The sequence below is a fragment of the Camarhynchus parvulus genome, chromosome 4, assembly GCF_901933205.1.
Source record: "Camarhynchus parvulus chromosome 4, STF_HiC, whole genome shotgun sequence".
In the NCBI taxonomy this organism is placed as follows: domain Eukaryota; kingdom Metazoa; phylum Chordata; class Aves; order Passeriformes; family Thraupidae; genus Camarhynchus; species Camarhynchus parvulus.
Window position 1 is genome coordinate 46,939,479 of NC_044574.1, and position 20,199 is coordinate 46,959,677.

Sequence of the window (20,199 nt, forward strand, 5' to 3'; positions counted from 1 at the left end):
ATGTATTATCTAAGAAGAGGCTGTTGTATGCCTAAAAACCATTCATTTAAAAAGCAACAGACAAAATATAATACCCCTGAATAATTCTTCTATTCAGTGTAGTCCCATTGCAATGTTTTACAGAGATAAGGCTGAGGCTTTTCTCCCCAGATGAGAACATGTGGCATCATACTCTGTTTCCCTGGCAGTTCTGCAGTGTCGTGCTGACATGGCAACTTTGGATGCTGATTCTTCTCTCCTGAGCAGTGCTGTCCAAGGCACAGCTCCCTGCCTCCACAGAGTTTCAGTCCTGCTTTCTTTTATGCAGCACAACTGGCAGTGGGTTCAGACTCTCAGCATCACATTTTCGTCAGTGTTTGCAGCAAGCACTGCCCTTCCTTGTTCCCTTGCTCTAACTGCTCTGTTTGTTGAAATGTATAAATGTGCAATATAAAAGTGATGGCAAAAGTGGCAAAATATGAGAATTCAATAAAATTATCTTGATTGGGATTCCAGTAGGATGATGAGCTAGAGTGAAGACACAAGTGACTAATTCCAGTGTGATGCCCACTTGGAATGCATTCCTGCCTTTCCCTCACTCCACTGTCTCTTACTCCTTCACAAGCCTGTTCCTTAGCCTTCCAGAAAATTTGGGGGGAAAGGTGTGGTCTTATATTTATTCTGCAAGATTAGTGAGTGGAACTGGCTTATGGAGTTGTTTGATAATTGGAAGGGCTGGGTGGAGGTTGAAATACATGGCTGAAACAAGGACAGCCAGGACAGGAGAGGTAGAAAGACGAAAAAGGGAGATGGAATTGGAAAGGAGGAAAAAAAAGCTTTGCCTGTTTAGTGGAGGGAATATATTTGATCAGTTCAGCTGACTGGAACTGTGGTCCCTGTGTTTAACCTTAATTATTTCTTCTTCCACTCTCTCATCCTTTGGTCAGGCTCTTCTAATTAGAAAGGCCTTCACAGTAGGGAATGTGCATAATCATCTGAGTAGACAGTGAGATACTGTGGGAACACTGATGCAGTAAGTTTAGTAGGTCCAGCTCAAATCTTGGTAGCTGTTGGATTGTTTCCTCCATTTAAATGATTGTGGCTTTTTTTAGTATGCATCATAGGAGTAATAACCTCTCTTGTTAAAGGAAATAGAGCACTTAGTTTTTCTAGGTAACCTGCACTTTGCAAAATGAGCAGAACCAACAGGTAGAGAACTTCCTGACTTGTGAAGCAGAAACTAGGTGAAGAACACAAGTGGATTGGAGCAATGGTTGCTCCAAATATTTTGAGCATGTGCAGAACCAAGGCATAGGTACAGGGAGAAGCAGAGAGGCACGGGCCTCTTGTGTTTATGACGTGGCAATCTTCAAAGCACTCCATCTTAGATTTAGGCTAATCGGATTTTTAAAGTCTAGTTCTTTGACATACTTTTGAAAATTAAATATTAATGACTTGCCACAACAGCAGGTGTCATAGTACAGACTGGTACTGAGCTCTGTGCCTTTGGGCTTAAGCCTTCTAATAAATCACACAAGTATTTCCTTGCTTGCTGCTGCACACAGTGGATGAGGTGAAATATAAGTAGTGGCCCTCCATAAAGGGACTGACTTAAGCTGTGCCTTTAGACATAGCGAATTAAGTTAACTTAGTTCTTTGTGTAGTTTCATTTTGGAAAAGACCCGTCCTTCCTGGTCCAGAGTTAGCAGAGAATGAACTGTGGCAGCTGAGGCAACATTTGGCTTGAAGGGTAAGAGCTGCCAACAGCCGAGTGCCTCAGGGAAACACAGCCTAGCCAGTTCTGCCTTGGCAGGGGGACAACCTCCAGCTACAACTGAAGTTACTTCCCTCAGCAAATAGGTGTTACTGCAGAATAAAATAAGAAAAAAACAACAAATAAGCAAAAACCCCTCTTTGTGTAGGACATCATAATTACAAACAAGAGATTTATTTTTCTGGAAGAATTATTCAAGGATCATGAAACAGAAAATAAGCCAGCTTGAGGATGTTGGAAAGAGTTACACTAGAAACATAGACATAAATGTAGCAAATTGTGGAAAACATGAAATTAGATAAAGTGCTCAATTTTCAGTCATATATCAGTAGGATAATTAGCAGCAATTAGGAAACAGCAGAATTTAGGGTATTAAGATTGAAGAGGAAATAAATACACTTTATATTTTTTGCTGAAGTACAAACTACTTGGAAACCCCTCAGTGTCCTCCATAGCATGGAGCTGTTCATATATTAAGAAAGAGAAGCAGGGCTTGTGTGCTGTCATTGGAATTTAACACTGACAGTGAGGAAAGTCAGCCTGAAGTATCTGCAGCACTGGTTGCATGCATGGTTTATGCAGTGGTCCTCTCCTTTCAGTAACCTATCCAGTGTTACCATTTATGTGTCAGGATCCCATGGAACTGGTGTGCGACTCTTCATCACCACTGACAAAAAGTATCAGCACTGCTTTGGCAGGATCAGGCAGTAATTCCCATGACACTCAAAACTACTCAAATCCATGGGAATGCAAGCTGGGCTGTCCCTGGGAACCTCATTTTTAGACACCTTCAGGTTAAAGCAAATCAATCTGTGTGTCTGAAATTATATATACTTTACTTGCATATTTTATAGACTGATAGAATCCAATCTATAAACTCTAGGGAAAAAAATTTAAAATCTTACTCTATATAAATATTTATAAATGTTGCTTTATTCATAGAAAATTAGATTCTTTATTTTCTTTGAACTTATAGTGAGAGTGCCCTGCATAGACATTGTGTCTCTACAGACAGAGTTGTAGACTCTTAGTAGAGCATTGCTGACATTAGCAAAGCTACTCCAATTTACATCAGCTGGGAATATGGTCCATAGGACCTAAGTTACACTAAAAGATAATAATGATTTATTTCTCAAGCATTGTTTAGTGAATTCAGCCATTAAAACATGGGAACTAATTAACATCTCAATATTACATATTGAAATTTAAAATATTGTAAAAATAGCATGTTAAGCATATATTTTTAAACTTAATAGGATTGGCATTTGCTTTATGGCAGTTAAGCAAATCAGATGCTGCATAATATGGACAAATCTGCAGTTTTTGCCAAGTTTGTGTACCTATGTCACACCTGCCATCAGCACCAAGGTATTTTTGTATCACTTGTCCGTTCTGTCGCATCTAGATTTCAAACCACATGGCACAGTTCTCACGTATCTGAAAAGGTATTTTAAACCTACTGAAGCTAATAGGAATCCAGCCAGTTTATGAAAGGCATGACTAGGCTTCAAACAGATCCTAGGACTCGGACTATTGCACTCTTCATCTCAAAAGCAAGACGGACACAAATTCAAAGTGAGTGAAGAAGCTGTCCCTCTTCATGTTCTTATTCTTTTACTTGGCACTGAGCGTTTTTTCGAATAAATCCCATTTTCTTGTCGGCAGGCAGCTCCATTCATGTGGCCAATGCTTTCACTGGCACCTTCTGGCTGAGAACTCTCTTCAGTTGTCTGAAACAGAAAGAACATGTCAGTGGAGGCACGTGTGTGTCTTCCGCACCCTGGACCTGGTTCCCATTAGGTAGCTCTGCCTGACTCTCTGTTACTGCCACAACTTCTTAGTTCTGAAAGACATTGAACTGATTGTGTAAAAATGTCTGTAAGAGTAGGCTTACACTCCAAACCTAGTAAAATCTAGGTATATGGCAAATTACTCATCATGTATCTGCTTAACTTTCACACCCTATGGCAGCTGAGCTATTGCATTCCCATCCCCACAGCACCAGTGGAAAATCCACCAAGGGACAGTTCAGCAGACTTTCCTGTAGAGAGGGTGACATGCTTTTAAGGCTGTGAGAAATCATATGTGATTTATCCAGAGCTGAGGCTGCAACCTAAGAAGTCCTAATTTGGATGTGTGTCAGCCATTCATACCCAAAGAGCTATGATGGAAACAAAATCCTTGGAACTCTCTGAAAACCTGGACACCTTCCAGGCTGCAGGCTTGCTTAGAAAGCCAAATCTCTTTCAGTAGCATGTAATACCAAGAACCAATAGTTGATGACTGCTGTGCTCATGACTTTGTGTAGCCCAAAGTCTGGTTGGTGTTGTTTGCACACAAGCAGATAAGGCGGGTGGCTTGTCTATAACATGTTGGTCTGGATTACTCAGCTCTTTTTAGATTTACCCCCGTGGGACAGGGTAAATCCTCTCAGGTTTCTAGCAGCAAGCTACTCTCCGAGCTCAGTTTCAAGGCACAGAGCCATTCACACTACCAAAAGTAATTTATACTTGCTTTGCCAAACACTTTTCTGAAAAAGAGTTAAAAAATTAAAACATACTTTTCTTTTACACTGCACATTTGTAGATGCATTATTTTCTGTCTTCATTCCAGTGGCCTCTTCCAGTTCTGAAAAATAAATAATAAAAAAATACTAAATTAAAAAGAAGTGGGGGGAAGTAAGCATATGCTCAATTTAGTAGCTCCCCGAAGCTAAAAAAATCAACTCTTCCTCTGGGCATTTATCACATAGAAGAATAACTGAAGAGTGATGAGTACTTCCTAAAACATTTTTTGAGGCAAAGTGATTAATCTGTCAGGACTGCCTACCTTGGGGGTATTTAGAAAAAATAATAAAATTAGCAACTTGACTGTAGCATGGGGTATCAGAGAAACCTTTCAGAGTGGAATTCTGCCCTTTTCCAGCAGGTTAATGGAAGTCTAACTTTAGATGTTATATTCTCAGAAGATGGGAGCATTTAATGTATAACAGGCTCCAAGAGCCCTCATGCTAACAGTATAACTGATGTTATTTTCCCCTGGGTTGGGCCTCAGGTGAAAAAAAAATAGAACCTGAAAACCTTCAGGCTCAATTTGAGTGAGACAATCAGGTTACAGGACTCTAGTTAAAAAATAAACAAAAAGAAAAAAGAAAAGGTAGAGCACATTATGGAAAGTTACACCAGTGTATCTGCAATGTCTTTCAGGCCTGTGCTGAATTAATATATTCACTCCTTAACAAACAGCACATGTGACCAGAAATGAGTAATAACATTGAGTCTGTAAGAGAAAGGCTCAAGAGCAGGATTTTGTCCAAAAGTTTAGATGAAATACATGTGTGGGGGGGTTGTATATATTTATAATAATTGGCATAAAGAATAGCAGTTTGATGAATGGTAAAAAATGCAGTTGATTACTCTCTTGCATAAAATGGCCTAGGCTGTGATGGTGTTTCATTGGGAAATGAACAAAGAAGAGATTCCTTTGAGCCCTAGAGCACACATACCTGTAAGAAGTGCATCAAGTGTCTCCACTGCATGCTTTGCATCTTCCATTGTGAAACACATTGGTGGTTTAAATTTTAAAATATTCCTGTAGGGTCCATCTGCACTAAGAAGGATTTGATGCTCTTTGAGTCTGTGAAAAGAGGAAACACCTGTGTTAGATACAGGTATAAAACTGTGTCCTGTCACTTCCTTCAAGCTAAGACAGATTTTGAAAGTTTTCTTTTTTTAGTATTATGTCAGCAAAAACTACACAAACTGAAAATAAAATTAATTACTAACTGCTGGAAAATGTTAGGAGGGTTTGATCACTGCAGATCTACTACGAAAACTACTTACTTGTAAATAAGATGAAGAGCTTCAGCCGTGGCTGGTGTTCGCTTCTGCTTATCTTTCACCAGATCCACTCCAACAAACAATCCAACACCCCTGGAGTAGAAAAGAAAAGTACAGGCAAGTGAAATCCAGTGTCAGTAGCCCAAACCTTCTGCTGCAAATGCAATACCTGTTTCTAACAACTGTAATTCCCTTCCCCGGGGCACAAATGGGGGAAGGAGAATGGGAGAGGAGACTTTGTCTTTGGTCACCTTTTGGCAACTTCACACAATCAAATGGGATAACAGGTATTTATGGATAAATAAATTTACCTGGCTCATTAATGCTATTTGGCCAGATAAGAATGACAGAACAATTTTCTTTCTTGCTTATCCGGAAAATCACAAGCCAGGGAGACAAAAAAAGAAACACAAAAATCCTGCAACCCAACCTCTTCCCCCCAAAAAACCTGAAGGCAATTATCAATGGTAGAAACATGAGATGAGGAAAATCCATAGTAACATCTCTCAAGGAAATCCCAGAGATTTTAACAAGGTCTGCATGATTACAATGGTGTGCTGACATCTTGGTTATTGCATGTGGATGGCTCTTTCTCCTGCTCTCCCAGAACATTTTTAGTGGCTATGCTTGTAAGTGATTAAGCAGACAGATGGACAACTTAAAAAAATTAAAATATATATATATATTGCCTTTCAATACCAGTTTTGGGCAGTACATTTTAAAAGAGAGGTGTAGCAAAATCATGGCATGTTTCTGTGTTCCATCACATCAAGTTTGTTGCTTTTTCTTCTCTGACATTGCTGTAATGCACCCACCTGATATCTCCCACTAAGGGATGCTTCTCCTTTTGCTCAGCCAGCAACTCCAGGAGATAATTTCCTACAGTTGTGGCATTCCCTTGGAGACCTTCTTTCTCTATTACATCCAGCACAGCCAAGCCAATGGCACAAGACACTGGATTGCCTCCAAACTGAAAGCAAAGACAAAACAAAACCTGTCATCAAATCAAAACCTATCAAAATAAAACATTCACCTGCAGCTATCCACGTTGTTTTCACTTGCCCTCTCCTGCTTGGCATGCCATGAGGAAAGCTCAGAAAGTTGGGGATTTTGTGGCATTCAGGCTGTGGAAGACCATCCCCTACATTTGGGCAAGGGAAGCTCTCCTTCTTCCTTTGCTCCAGGTTACAGTAATTTGAAGATCTCAGGACTGAAGAATTCAGCTGATTGCACATGCAGGCAAAATGCTCCTGGGAAGAGCAGTGGGTGGTAGATTTGATATCTTTTGATCCAGAGAGTATAAACTCCATTTAAAACAGGGGAATTCATGGTAGCTGGGAAGAAGGCTGAGTCACAGGAGCAGAAATCAGGCTCAGTGAACAAGAAGACTGAACCTCTGTGGCATGCACACAGATGAAATATTTTCTGGTAAAGGGTCACTCTTTTGTTAGGTGTCAGTTGGAGAGCAAGGTCTGCCAGGTCATGAGCTCCACCAGCACAGAGCCTTCCCTAGAAAATGGAATTTTACATCATCACCATTTCAGAGTCAGAAGAGGGAAAGTGACATAAGGAAGAATTTATCTGTAGGGATGTGAGCTGAGATGCATGGCCTGCCAGAGAGCTTGTGCTGGTCCATATGATGATGTAATACTTGATACAGAGCATATTTTAAAGCTTCTCCACTTGCTTTTAGATACTAGACTGTGATTGGCTCAAGCTCTTAGTAATGTGATGCAGTGATTGCTGCAGATGTTATCTGGATCACCTGGAGAACTTCTAACTGGTAAATGCAGACCAAGAGAAAAATAAAAAGGGCAAAGCTTCACCTATGAACTTACTGTATTGAAATACTCCAGTCCAGAAGCACCAAAACCTTCAGCAATTTCCCTTGTTGTGACCACACAAGACATGGGGTGTCCGTTGCCAATGGGCTTTCCCATGGTGACAATGTCGGGCACAAAGTCTTCACCTTGCAGCTGGAATGCCCAAAAATGCTTTCCAACTCTGCCAAAGCCAACCTGGACCTCATCAGCTATGAACACTCCACCTGCTGCACGCACATACCTGAAAACAAACACAATACCTTGAGAGTCTAGTGCTGCAGAACGTGGGTAGGCAATCAAGGACAAGGCAGTCTGCATCACAGAAATTCTGCAGTGTGAGATGAAGTTAGGAAAAAAAGAAAGAATACAGTTATAGCTATTTTATAGCTATGAAATTTTTAGTATGCTTCATGTTAAGAAAAAAAATTGACATTTTAATGTCAAATAGGAGTACTGTAATGGTACTGTAGGATTATAACTGGTTTAACTTCATCTTCCATCAAATTTATGGCTGAGGATTAAAGATAGGAACAGAATAGCAATTATCTAGCTAAAAATTACCTGATATTCCATAAAAAATTGAACTGAAATCATACTCTTCAATAAGCAGAAATGAACCACAGATAGGCAAGAACAAGAAAGGTTAATAGCTGAATTAATTAGATAAGTCTATAGTGAAAAAAGCTATTTCTTTGTTTAATTTCCCCGTTACGCCCCTCTGAAGTGCTGTACGTACTCTGCCACTTTCTGGAAATAGCCCACAGGTGGAATTACTTGGCCTCCACAGCTCTGCATGGATTCAGCTATGAAGGCAGCAATCTACAAGAGACAAACTCGTGTGAGAGCTGTGTTCATCTACTTGGCCTTGGCAGAGACATTTAACAGTCTAGAAATAAATGTTTAAATGTGGGCCTTAATTTAATCACGCAATGGGCTGGACAACTGAGAGCTCTTGAAAACAGCTATGGCTAATGGATTTATTAATTTTGTAATCAGAGTGCCCAAATTTGCAGTAGCCAGGGCCACCTTTGCAGCCTGATGGGAATGCAAGGATCTCCATTAATCCTTTGTGTTGAACTGGAAGACACTTCCTGGTGTCAGTGGATGCTGGATTAGCTCCTGGGAGCTACATAAATTTATTTTAAAATGCCTGTTTACAGGACACACAACAGCGTGTACCATCTTCACTAAGAGATTAATAAAGCTTGCAGGTATATGTGGGTTTTTGTTTAATCATGAACACCAGGTAGAGGTGGGTGGCAACTGACCTGTAAGATGACCTGTGGCTAGCCTTTGGGCACTCCTGCCTAATGCACATAACTACACAAATAACATGTCAGCACGAGGCACTTGACAAAAGAAGAGAAAAATTCTACAGATGAAGTAATTCCAGTTGCTAGGAATGAAAAAGAAAGTTATTTCAAGTCAGGAAGGGTAAGAACAGCAGATCAGACACACTGGAACATCAAAATTCGTTTCTTGTCAACAGCAGAGGTCTATGCAGCAGAGATACAATATTACCCCAAGGTCTCAGCATAAGTCTGCTATTTAAGGGATTGCATCCCCACACCACTTGTGAACCCCTCCCTGAGCATCAAGAGGTCTCTGTGCTGGTGCAGTCTTCCTGGAAACAAGGCCGAGCAGTAATGTGCAAAGAACCGCACGCTACACGTGAGCACACGGCCAAAGAGTACGCGGCTTCCCACTGCATGTGAGGCTTAGCCTTTAGCACAACTTGTCCTGCCACACGTCTATGCCACCAAAACCTAAGAAATGTGCAAAAGAAAGGAAACAAGGGAAGAGAAAACAAAACTATCCGTTAGTAGAGAATAAAAAAAAAATAGTTGATGAAGAAATTAAAGGAGGGGTGATGTAAGCCTGTAGGACTAGAAGGGAACAGGCTCCAGTCTCCACTGAAGTCTTCTGGGACTTCAGGGGGTTTTGGATCAAGCCCTACAAGTCTCAACACACTAATGCCATCATATAAAAGATTAACACACATTTTAGGTACACCTGTCCGTTTTTATCAAGGTCATAGTGTGTATGACTGAAAGTTTCACCTTTTTATATTACTTCAAAGTTATCTCAACCAAACAGGCTCAGAAATGTAGTATTGAGATTTTTTTCCAATAGATTTTCTCCATGTCCTGGATTTTTTAAAATGTCTGTGCTAGAATTTGTGATGTAGTTTCTCAGGTGGTCTCAAACCTTCCCCTACAATATTAACAATCTACCAATTCAATGCATAAAATAGGAAATTTAACAGCTTTGATTGTACCTGCTTATATACAACTGTATTATTGATTCTTTCATTGATGCCTAGAAAAATTATCATAAGAGCATCAGATAGAAAAATGGCCCATTTTGAACAGAACTACATCATAGAAAAATGAAGGGAGAGGGAAGCACACAAAATTGGGAAAGAAACAAGTCCTTAGTTGCCTGTTACACACCCCCATGCCAAAATAAATAGGTGAAGCCTCAGCATTTCTAGAGCACAAAACACACACCTTGCGTCCATTCTTCTGAGTTTCTTCAATAATCTTTTTCACCTCTTCAGCATAAGCACTTGCTGGATCTGGGTGGTCTTCCCTGTATTTCCCTCTGTAGATATCTGGAGAAGGAGCCTGAAAAGACCAATTTATTTATTTGTTTTTAGGAAGGCAATCATTCTATGGAACTTTTACCTTCTTTTCTATTGTTTCACTTTATTGGCTTTTCACACAAATAGGTAGTAAGAGTTAGTACAGCCTGAATATTTGCTTTGAATAGCAAAAATGCTTACTGGAGCTTAAACTCAATCTGGGCCTATCATGTCCAATTCAATATAACTGAACACGGCTGTTGTAAGAACCATCATCTACCTCATCCACCTTTCAAGACTGTCCTTCCTCTCCCTCAAGACACAATAATGAGTACCCATCCACCACCTTATTTCAGATTCTCGCAGAAGATCCATTTCTGCAACTGGACAGTAGGGTTTTCCAGTCTGCCACTTCCCTCCTGGCATTTTAGTCATGGTACAAATCTGTGAGACATTCAAGGTTCTACAAATGGTGTTAGGAGCCTCTACAAACGATGTTAGTTACAGTCTCAGTAACTAAGAGACAGGAAGTGGTGCAGAAAGGTGGATGCTACTTTGGCAGTGTGGTTAACGCAAGGAGAAGGAAAGGCCTGCTTGGTGTACATTTCTAGACTGAGAAATTTTTTTGTCTTTTTAAGATACACAAGTTTATGTGGAAAATAACACTCCCTTAGACACTCAGGAGTCCTATACCCCAAGCTGTGCAAACTTGTGTAATTTGCATTTCCAGTTTTGGAACTAGACTCAAAGTCCTGCACATCTTTAACCAAACCAGTTCAATGGATATTGGCTAATTTCATCAAACTGTGTAACTATACAATGCAGTGACTAAGAAAACCTGTAGCACAATGAAGGAAGTGTTCAGCCCCACAGCTGAACACCTTCTTAGAAATCCAAAAGCAAACAATTTTGCTGTACTTATTCCACTGAAATCAGCCAAGCATATGTACACTAGCATCAGCAACACAGAATGAAAATATATTTACACCAGAAGTGGGTAATACAATATGCTGCAGAACAGGCAAAATTACAAAAAAAAAACCCAAAACAAACCAACCAACCAACCAACCAAACAAACAAAACCCCAACAACAAAACAAAACCACAACAACCCCCAAAACAAACAAAAAACCATACTTACCACATGCACATACTCCTTCTTGCTGTCCTTTCCCAGCTGATTAAATTTATAGGGGCTGATGTCGATCAGAGATGTAACATGGCCATGGTAAGCACTGTGTGAGGGTTAAATATCCAAGTCACTTTTCACCAAATGTATAGAAGAGCCAAATTTACAACTGTGCCTATACATCATCCAGAATAGCAACCACATCTGCATCACAGCAGTATTGTTTGTGAAGGGATCTTGATTTAATTTTCTGTCTTTCCCTCAAAGCAATATGAAATTGCTGTTGACTTTAATTCACTAGCAAGACTGGAAACAGGATGATATGAAATTGCTGTTGACTTTAATTCACTAGCAAGACTGGAAACAGGATAAAATCAAGTGCCAACATGGGGACAGACCAAGATGATGTCTGGCCTGCACTGATTTTCCTAGAGCTGAAAGCTGGGTCCAGCTGCTTCATTTCCAGCCCATGGGCCCCACTCTGGACAGCACAAGCTTTGCAAGCTAGACCCCACCACCATTGTGAAAACTCTCAGGAGTGTGCATTGCATGGAGAAGTGGGGACCTTATGCAGCAGTTGCCCATCACTGTCTGCCCTGAGGGCATTGCAGGTGAGAGGGTTTGGCAGAAGCCACTGTCAGGAAAAGGATTTTGTTGGAATATAAGTGTTTTATACTGCAGAGTATGGTAAAGCTGGTTACTATCGAAGCCAACTGATTTAGAAATGAGGGACCAGAGCCTTTTGAGCCTAAAGCATGTAGCATTCAGGGAATAGTAAACACTTTTGTTCAGCCATAAATTTGAAGTGAATCAAACCTCAAACCAAAGACATGTCATGATTTCTTAGTAGAAAACACATAGGTTAGTATGTTGCTAACAGGGATCTGAATATAGCTGAGTCAAAAAAGCTTTGTGCTGTTCAGATAGACATATGCCCTTGCATTTGCTCTGGCTGGACTTTCTAATCACAATCTGAGAAGAAAATCCAGCACTACAGCAACATCACCAAACCGACAGCTGCATCTAGGATAGGAAAACCATGAAATGTGGTCAGCCACTTACCCTGTGGCTGGTAACCCTCCCAACACCTCCTGATTTTCCAGTCCCTTCGTTTTGTGTGCATACTTGTGTTCACTGAAGGAGAGCTGAGCATCATTGCAGCACTGCTGCAGAACTACAGGATCTTTCTTCTTGACCACTGAATGTTTATTTGTGCAAAACGAAACGTGTCCAGCAATGCGTGATGAAGAGAAACCACTTTTCCAGAGCAGCCCAGTAGCCAGACCACTCACTGTTTTTGAAACCAACATTGAAGTCTCTGGCATGAAGTGTTTTGGGAGTCTGTGGGAAATGCCTTCTAAGAGGTGCCTGACCTTCTGGGGTGACCAACAAGCTTATTTTTCAGAGATCTTCAAAACTTCTGTTTATCCAAATGTGAAAAAGGGATTTCCTGATCTGTTCTAATACAAAAGCAACAAAGCTTTTCTTTCAGCAGGCAGTGGAGAACAAACAGCAGGGGGTTGCTGCAAAGCTGCTTCTGAAGTAAAGGCAGGAGCTGCTGGCTGTGCTCACTTAAGCTGCTCTGTGTACTTACTTTTCCAGGGTGATCACATCTTGGTGCCCGCGGAACTGCCGAGCCAGTCGCAGAGCAAGATCATTTGCTTCAGACCTGCATGGAAACAGATACAGCAGCAAAGCATTGAAGGAGCACTTCCAAGTAAAAGGGTATCCTGACAGAAGGCAAGGCATGGGACTCATGGATATAAGAAATCAACATAGCATAACCCTGTTACTCTACAGATTACATTGCTAAGGTTGAGAGTATAAGTGCCATGTAAGGGGGCAAAGATAAAACAGCCCTTTGTATAAACAGCAAACAAAGAGATGCTTTCTTTTCCTTCCCCAGTTTGCGTGTAGATATTTACCTCCCCTTGGTACAAAGGAGGCCAATTTGCAGCTGAGAACACAGTGCAGTCACTAACCCTCAAAAAGCAATGCCCCATCTCCCACAGTCCACAACTCCTTTCTCCCCAGTGCTTGCACCATCACAAATCTGCACCTTGGAAGAAGACTCAAGCTTCCAGCCTGATCTGTCAGCAGAAGAACAGTTCTTCTGCTCACAGGCTGTCTGTTTTGGACATGTAAGTGATCACAGACTACCAATCTGCCTAAAGAGGACTAACTTGTTTCCAAGGTTATCTGTCAATTTACAGAAGGCATTCATCAGTCTGTACATAACATTCACCAATTTGCAGAATTAATTTCCTCTTCTTGCTTTTTTCCCCCCACTTTTTTTTTTTTTTTTGCATAGCATTCAGCAGGCCAGTTTCATATTTTTGCCCTCTTGCTTGGAACCATCACTCTAAATATGATGGCTGCAAATAGGAAGTAAGTTTTGATCAGTGCTGGACATATTTTTGTTGCATGTTACTAAGTCCTACTTCATAAGATTTAGATCAAGCTGTCCTGAGTGTTTGTCTCAAACAGGAGCAAAATAAAGAACAGTCATATAAAAAAAACACAACTCAGACCTACCCAGAGTTAACAAAATAGCAAACAGAGAGTTTCTCAGGCAGGGTGGCTGTGAGTCGCTGTGCATACTGAACAAGGTTGTCATGCAGGAAGCGAGAGTTTGTGTTGAGCAGCTCCATCTGTTTTGTTGCAGCCTTTATCACGTATGGATGGCTGTGGCCCACTAAAGAAGAAAATTATTAGTTATTACTATCAAACCAGTTCAGTCAATTACTGAACCACACAAGGATGTTTAGAGAAGCACTGTGAACATCACCACTTGGCAGAAATGTATCCTGATCCCTACTGGAAATTAAGGAATAGAAGCAGTCTCACAGGTCAAACTGCTTACCATGTGCAACGTTGTTGATGCAGTCTAAGTATTTTTCTCCTTTCTCATCAAACATATATTGGCCCTGAGCACGGACTATCTTCAGAGGGTCCTTGGCATAGAAAACTTTGCAGGAAGGCCTAAAACATAATAAACATAACACCATTTTCATTTTCTCACTTTTTCTCCCTCCTTTGAATGTTGAGGAGGTTGATTTTTTTACAGCTCTGGAGACAATTGCCTCCTTCTGCAAAAAAAGCTTGTGAGTCATTCAGGTGGTGGTCAAGCAGGGGCTCCTGCTCACAGTGAAAACCCATGCACTCCCCCAGGCACAGTGGGAACAGAAGCTGGTCTTTAATAAGGGTGTTTTCAAAGCTTGACTGCCTGCAATTGATTTCACAGGAGAACAGTGTCTGCACGTTGTTCCAGGTCCTTATATGTCCTGCTGTGTTGCTGGGCTGTAGCTCTGCTTGTTTACATGCCTTACAGTCATCCATGGCCAAATCACTCTCTGGGACTAAAGCAAGCTGTTAAGAACTGTTCTATACTATAGCCAAAAATCCTTACGCAATGGATGGCTGCAGCATATAGAGGTCACAGTCAGTCAAGAACAAAACACTAATGCCTTGCAGGCTTTATTTTCAGAGGTGCTTCACCCTCTCTGCTTTGGATAAAAATCTTTAAAAGCAGCATGTTATAAGCATCTCAATCACACTGGCTTGCAGCAAAACTCAAGCTCCTTATAAAATTAACCAAAGTACTCTTTTCTATTTCTCTCCCCCCCCCCCCCCCCCGCCCCGTCGAATGTGCCAGCTATGTAATTATGTTGAATGATATTACTGAGCAGAAGGAAAGTCTTCTGAACATTTAGCAGTGTTTATATGAACTTGGATAAACACAGTTGTTTCCAGGTAAGTCTGAGAGTTATTGTTGGGTATATACTGAGGTTATGAACTTGTAAATGTGACTCCTGCATAGTGAAGTAGTTCGCTTTCTTTCTCACAGCTTCTAGCCGTGATGCAAAGCCACACAATTTCCTGTGCAGCTGGTACATTCTTTTTCTTGATCAGTGTCGGTCACAACCTCTGGCAGCCCTCCTGCCCGTCCCTCAGTTAAACTCAGCTTAAGGAACAGCAACAGGTTCATTCAGCGGACACGGGTGTTTCGCAGGTGCACGCACAAAAACACCCCAACCCTGCACAGCTTCATTTCACACGTACACCTGGGTACCACATTCTGGCCGCTTGCTTTGATCTGTTGGAAAAGTGAATGTGATGGGCAGTGCTCTAATGACGGCATCCCTCCGCCCGCCTGGGGAACTCCGGGTGGCCCCGAGCCCTGGCAATCCAGAGGGATGACAGCTCCTGTGTGTGCCCATGTCCCCCTCCCCGCTGGGTCCGGAGGGGCTGCCCAGCGCTGGCAGCCCCCGGGCAGAGCCGAGCGGGTGCGGACGGGCGCTGTCACCAAAGACAGACCTTCCTCCTCCTCCTCTTCCTCCCCTCTGCCCCGCTCCCGGCCCCGCCGGCGCCCCTACCCGATGTGTTTTCTCCGAAGGGCGAGGGTCTCCGCCTTGCTGTAGAGCTCCTCCATCCCGCCGGCAGACAGGCACGGCACGGCACGGCACCGGAGAGCACCGTCCGTCCGAGCCGCCGAAGGGTTCCCCGCCTCTTATCCCGGCGCCGGCCCCGGCCAAACCCCTCCTCCCGCCTCCCTCCCTCCCGCCTGCCCCGGCGGGACGGGACGGGACAGGACGGGACGTCCCGTCCCGACCGCTCCCCCATCCTCCTGGGCTTTCCTTTCGGGGGACTCGTGTTTCCTCTTGAGCTGAGGCGGGCCAGCCAAGGGTGAGTCCTGTGCCTTGGAGCTGTGTTGGGTTTTTTTTTTTTTTTTGGTATTTCCTAGGGGTGCAGGGCAGCACAAATTGGCAGAACAACTGGCTTGGTGCGTGGGGGCGGTCTCGGCTCCCACGCGCGATCCTGCCATTCCTGCCAGTCCTCGGTCATCCTGGTGGCCACAGCACCACTGCCACAAACATTCGGGAGGGGGGAGAGGAACACAAAGCAGATTATTTAATCAAAATCAGGGCCATAATTCAATGTTCCTCTTTGCCTCTTATGTCCCCAAATCTGTTTGTAAGAGTAAGCTGAGGTATATATGCCCATCAAAGTCAGTATCACTATTTCCGCATTTCTTAAAAAGTGAGGCAAATGAGTAAGATCTACAGCTTGCCAGGTTTTGTACGTGTGCCTAAAGAACCGTGGTGCTCAAATACGTTGGTTCACTCTTAGGTCCAGGCAATATCTAAATATACCTAGTCCTTGATCACTTTGTAACCACAGAAGCAAAAAAGTGACTTGCTCGAATGTGGCATTTCTGCATGGTTACATTGATAACCACCTCGCTGGACATCAAAGCCCACAAGATAAAAAGGGGAGAATAAGACGAGGGGAAGGAGGACAGAATTCCCATCAAGAGGCATCGCATTTTAAACAGCAAAGAAGCTGCTGGTGGAGCACCTCGGATTTACCTTCTCCCTGCCAAGCACGCACCGTCTCCTCTGGAGGCTGCATGAGCAGACAGCACGAACACTCGCCCACGGCCCTGCTACCCCATCTGTAGCTCGTCTGTGCCACCTGCAGCACTATGTTTGGAAGAGTTTTCAGAGAGCATATGTAAAGCCACACAATTTCCTGCGCTGATGATACTTCCTTTTTCTTGATCAGTATCCAGCAAGTCATCCTAAATTCTGCATAATGAAGAAACACACTTCCTGATTTTTACTTTTTTTTTTAAATATCTCTGCCAGCAAGCCACCTTTCTGCTTCTCTAGACAGCACTTCTTTCCATCCAGTCATTTACTTGAGCTTCCTCAGTGTTAAATTTGAAGCTTTGACATTCTATACTGCTCCATTGGAAACCTTGCCTCACTAGTCAACAGTAGCAGAAATCATAGCAGCTCCACCTCTACATCCCAGCAGAGACAGCTGCTGCCTGTCTTCAGTGCCTTGTCCAGGCAGAAAGACATAAAAAGACATGAAGGAATTGCCAAAACTGTCAGCCAGGGCAGTATTGTACAGGCAATGATGAAATTCATTGATGGTCCTCAAGGAGAGAACAGGCATTTAGATCTGCTAACATCCAAACAGAGCCAAAGCTAGAGTCTGTCAGGAATGCTCTCTGCAATGCTTTTCCTTTTTGCCTGCACCTCTGAAAACTGGGCAATGATATTTAGCACAGAGTAGATGCAGTTCAAGTTGTACTACACCTTACACACTGACTTAGCAGCAATCCCTGGGTACCAGCAGCATACAAAAGGGCTGGGGCCAGGCAGCATCCAAGCCTGTGAGTCCCAAGGCATTTCAGGAGAGATGGTTTTCCCACACGGGGCTGGTGCCTGCCCTCTGTCGGTGCCGAGCACAGCCTCGTCCCTTCCTCCAGGGCTGCTGTCGATGCCAACACCAGAAAATCTCAGCTGTTTTTGCTGATGCACCTCGTCTTGCTCATGTGGAAACCCTGGGCCACAAACAGATTTAAGGTATATATGCAAAATACCGTGCTGCTACTTTAGAAGCATGCACTGACAGCCTGGTATCAGGGCTTTTGTTTCAGGTTTAGCAAAAGCAAATTTGCCCACAGCTAACTTATAACAACAGCAAACCTTACCAGGAAACCTTGAAGTGGCAGGTGAAGTAGAAGTGGGAGATTGTTTCTCTGTTCCTTTAAAGCCTTTAAAGAAAGGGTCGTAACATTCAAGGAAATATCCATCCCTCTTGGCTCATAGTTCTTTCATGCTCTTTTGATACCATGAGCAGGAGCAAGCCTGCCAAGTCTCATGTGTGGAGTCTCTCCCAAGATTAGCAGAGACCCTGACCCAGACACAGGCCTTTGCAGCACCACTTGCCCTCACAATGCTATGCAGTAAATACTGCCAGCTATCTCTTCATGATATATAGTAGGATTAAAACAGTTTCTTTTCTTTCTTTCCAAAATACTTGTGTTTTAGTAAAAAGCCAAAAATACAAACCAAAACATGCAGTTTACTCCATCCTGCTCTGTTTGCTTTACGAACATTTTAATTTTCTTTCTTCCACGATTGTTAATGGGCTTTGTCCTGGCATGGTACCAAAAACCAGCAGCCTGGCTTCCTGCACGAAGGATGAAAAGGAGTAAATATTTCTAACAGTTACCCAAAGTATCCAAGTAAGGTGCCTCTGGCTACCTATGTAACTGTGAAGGAGTTCCTCTGAAAAACAATATATTGCTGGTGCATCCTGAGATGTAAACCCACTGCAGATGGATTTGCTGTGGAAAGTGATCTGCACCAAAGATCTGTTTCAGTACAGAAATTTAAAGATGGACAAACCATAGCTGTCTGCACCTTCTCAGGGACAGGCAGCTGCTTGGCATTTGCTCTGGAAGGGGAATGGACTTGCCTGCGAGTCCATGCAGTGACCGGTCCAGCAGGGCCCCCAGTCAGTTAAGCAAAGGGTGTGTTGGCAACATCTGTTTTTATCAGCTTTATCTCAACCAGAATCAATTACCTCACAACGATTTTAATATACCAAACCGAAGAGAGATCCTAAAAGCTGGCAAAAAGTTACCAGATACTCGTTAGCTCCAGGAGGGAGCAGCCAAAGGTGATGTCAGAAAGACCTCGTGACAGCTCCACTTAGGTGTGGGCACTTTGGAAACTCAGTCAAGCTGTAACCTGCACGTAAAAAAACAATCAGGATATTTATTAGCTATTGAACATTCTGTCTTGGTGTAAGCACATGAAATAAACCCCTGCATCCTGGTTATGTGACAGGAGCCATGTCCACCTTTGATCTGGGAGACAAACTAAAGCAGCTCGAGTACAACTATACTAACAGACAGAGATATCTCTGAAGAGGTTGTGTACAGTATTTTCTGAACTCTACTGGTCATATATATATATATATTTATATACACACACACGCATTTATATGTTCAAGTAGACACCTGAAGACATTAATATAGATAAGACAGATACATATATATATGTACACAAATATATAGATATGTATATTTGCAGCAAACCAATGTGGTTTTTTTACTACATCTAGGAGATGGGAAAGTAGAATGCCCTCCAGCTGGAAATTTCCAGAAGCCAATGGAAGAGAAGACAAATTAGTAACCCTGGGAAGACAGAACCCTGCAGCAACATGACATGTTTTGGCATTCCCTTGTTTTCTTTTGATATGTATTTGGGTGCGGTCATTACTTCTTGCTGGAACATGAAATGCTTTATCAGCTTCTCAGTTTGTTTTGGTGTTTTTTTTGTGGTGGTTTGTTTTTTTAACATTTATGTGTTATTATAATGGAACCACAAGGTGAAGCTGTGTGAGAAGAGGATATAAAAAGCCACTTCTCTTGCATTATTTTTTATTTGGGTAGGGATTAGCAGGTTTAGTAGGTCCACAAGGCAGAGCTGCATAATAGCCTGTAAGTATTTAATTAAAGTTCCATTTAAAAAAAAGAGGCAGAACTGGCAAGCATTTCACATGCAGTCCTGCATGTGCTCTGGCACATCACAAAATTATGCAGGAGGCATGTGAATGGGGGGCAGGGTCAGAGGAAAAGTTATGTCCCATGGCTGCAGCAGGATGGGAAGGCTGTAGGATATTGGTTACCTGAGGTTTGGCCCTGAAGCATCTAAAGGGAGCACAGAAGTGAGAAATAACAGGGATGCTGTCAAAGCATGGAATGGGAAACCCACGGGGTGTTGGCTCTGGCAGCAGCTCAGAACACACGTCTGTGCTTTGGCAGGACATCTAGAGCTGCATTTCTCTTCGAAAGCACAAGAAAGACAAAAGCAAGAAAAGAGCAGGAGTGGCCCCAGCTGAAGCAAGGACAGCACCTGGGTCAGGCTGCCCAGCTGGGGTGACAGCAGCACTTGGAGCCTCGGGGCCATGTGCTCAGCCTGGCACAGCACAGCACATTAAGCTGGAAGTACCCCATCCTGGAAAGGGAGCAAAGATATTTTTAGTCCTTCCAAGAGTCTAAAACAGAGCCAGACAAGATTAATGAACATTTATGGGCATTAGCAAGACTTGATAGGAGAGGCCAAACCTCTCCACCTACAATTCCCTCCACCTGCAGTGACTGCATTTTTGAGGTGATGGAAAGGGAAACAATGTGGAGTGTTCTGTTTGTCTGAAATATTTTGGGATTTAGAAAATCCAAACATTTAAATAATGTGTTCAAGAAAT

General features: G+C 42.6%; 1 protein-coding gene across 1 annotated transcript; it reads right to left on the reverse strand.

Moving 5' to 3' along the window:
* Positions 1-3,146: 3,146 nt before the first annotated feature.
* Positions 3,147-15,591, reverse strand: ETNPPL (ethanolamine-phosphate phospho-lyase). Its single transcript, XM_030947542.1, has 13 exons — positions 15,504-15,591; positions 13,991-14,109; positions 13,663-13,822; positions 12,722-12,796; positions 11,140-11,233; positions 9,926-10,042; positions 8,152-8,234; positions 7,431-7,656; positions 6,408-6,562; positions 5,596-5,685; positions 5,259-5,389; positions 4,314-4,381; positions 3,147-3,483 (listed from the first exon to the last, which is right to left on the reverse strand). The coding sequence occupies exons 1-13, from the start codon at positions 15,557-15,559 to the stop codon at positions 3,352-3,354; spliced, it is 1,506 nt and encodes a 501-aa protein (XP_030803402.1). The 5' UTR covers positions 15,560-15,591; the 3' UTR covers positions 3,147-3,351.
* Positions 15,592-20,199: the final 4,608 nt, after the last annotated feature.

Coding starts and splice junctions, on each gene's coding strand:
- ETNPPL (XM_030947542.1), bottom strand. CDS start 15,559: ATGGAGGAGCTCTACAGCAAGGCGGAGACCCTCGCCCTTCGGAGAAAA. Junction 11,234..12,721: donor GATGTGATCACCCTGGAAAA/GTAAGTACACAG, acceptor ACCCTCACACAG/TGCTTACCATGGCCATGTTA. Junction 6,563..7,430: donor GACTGGAGTATTTCAATACA/GTAAGTTCATAG, acceptor CTTTGCTTTCAG/TTTGGAGGCAATCCAGTGTC.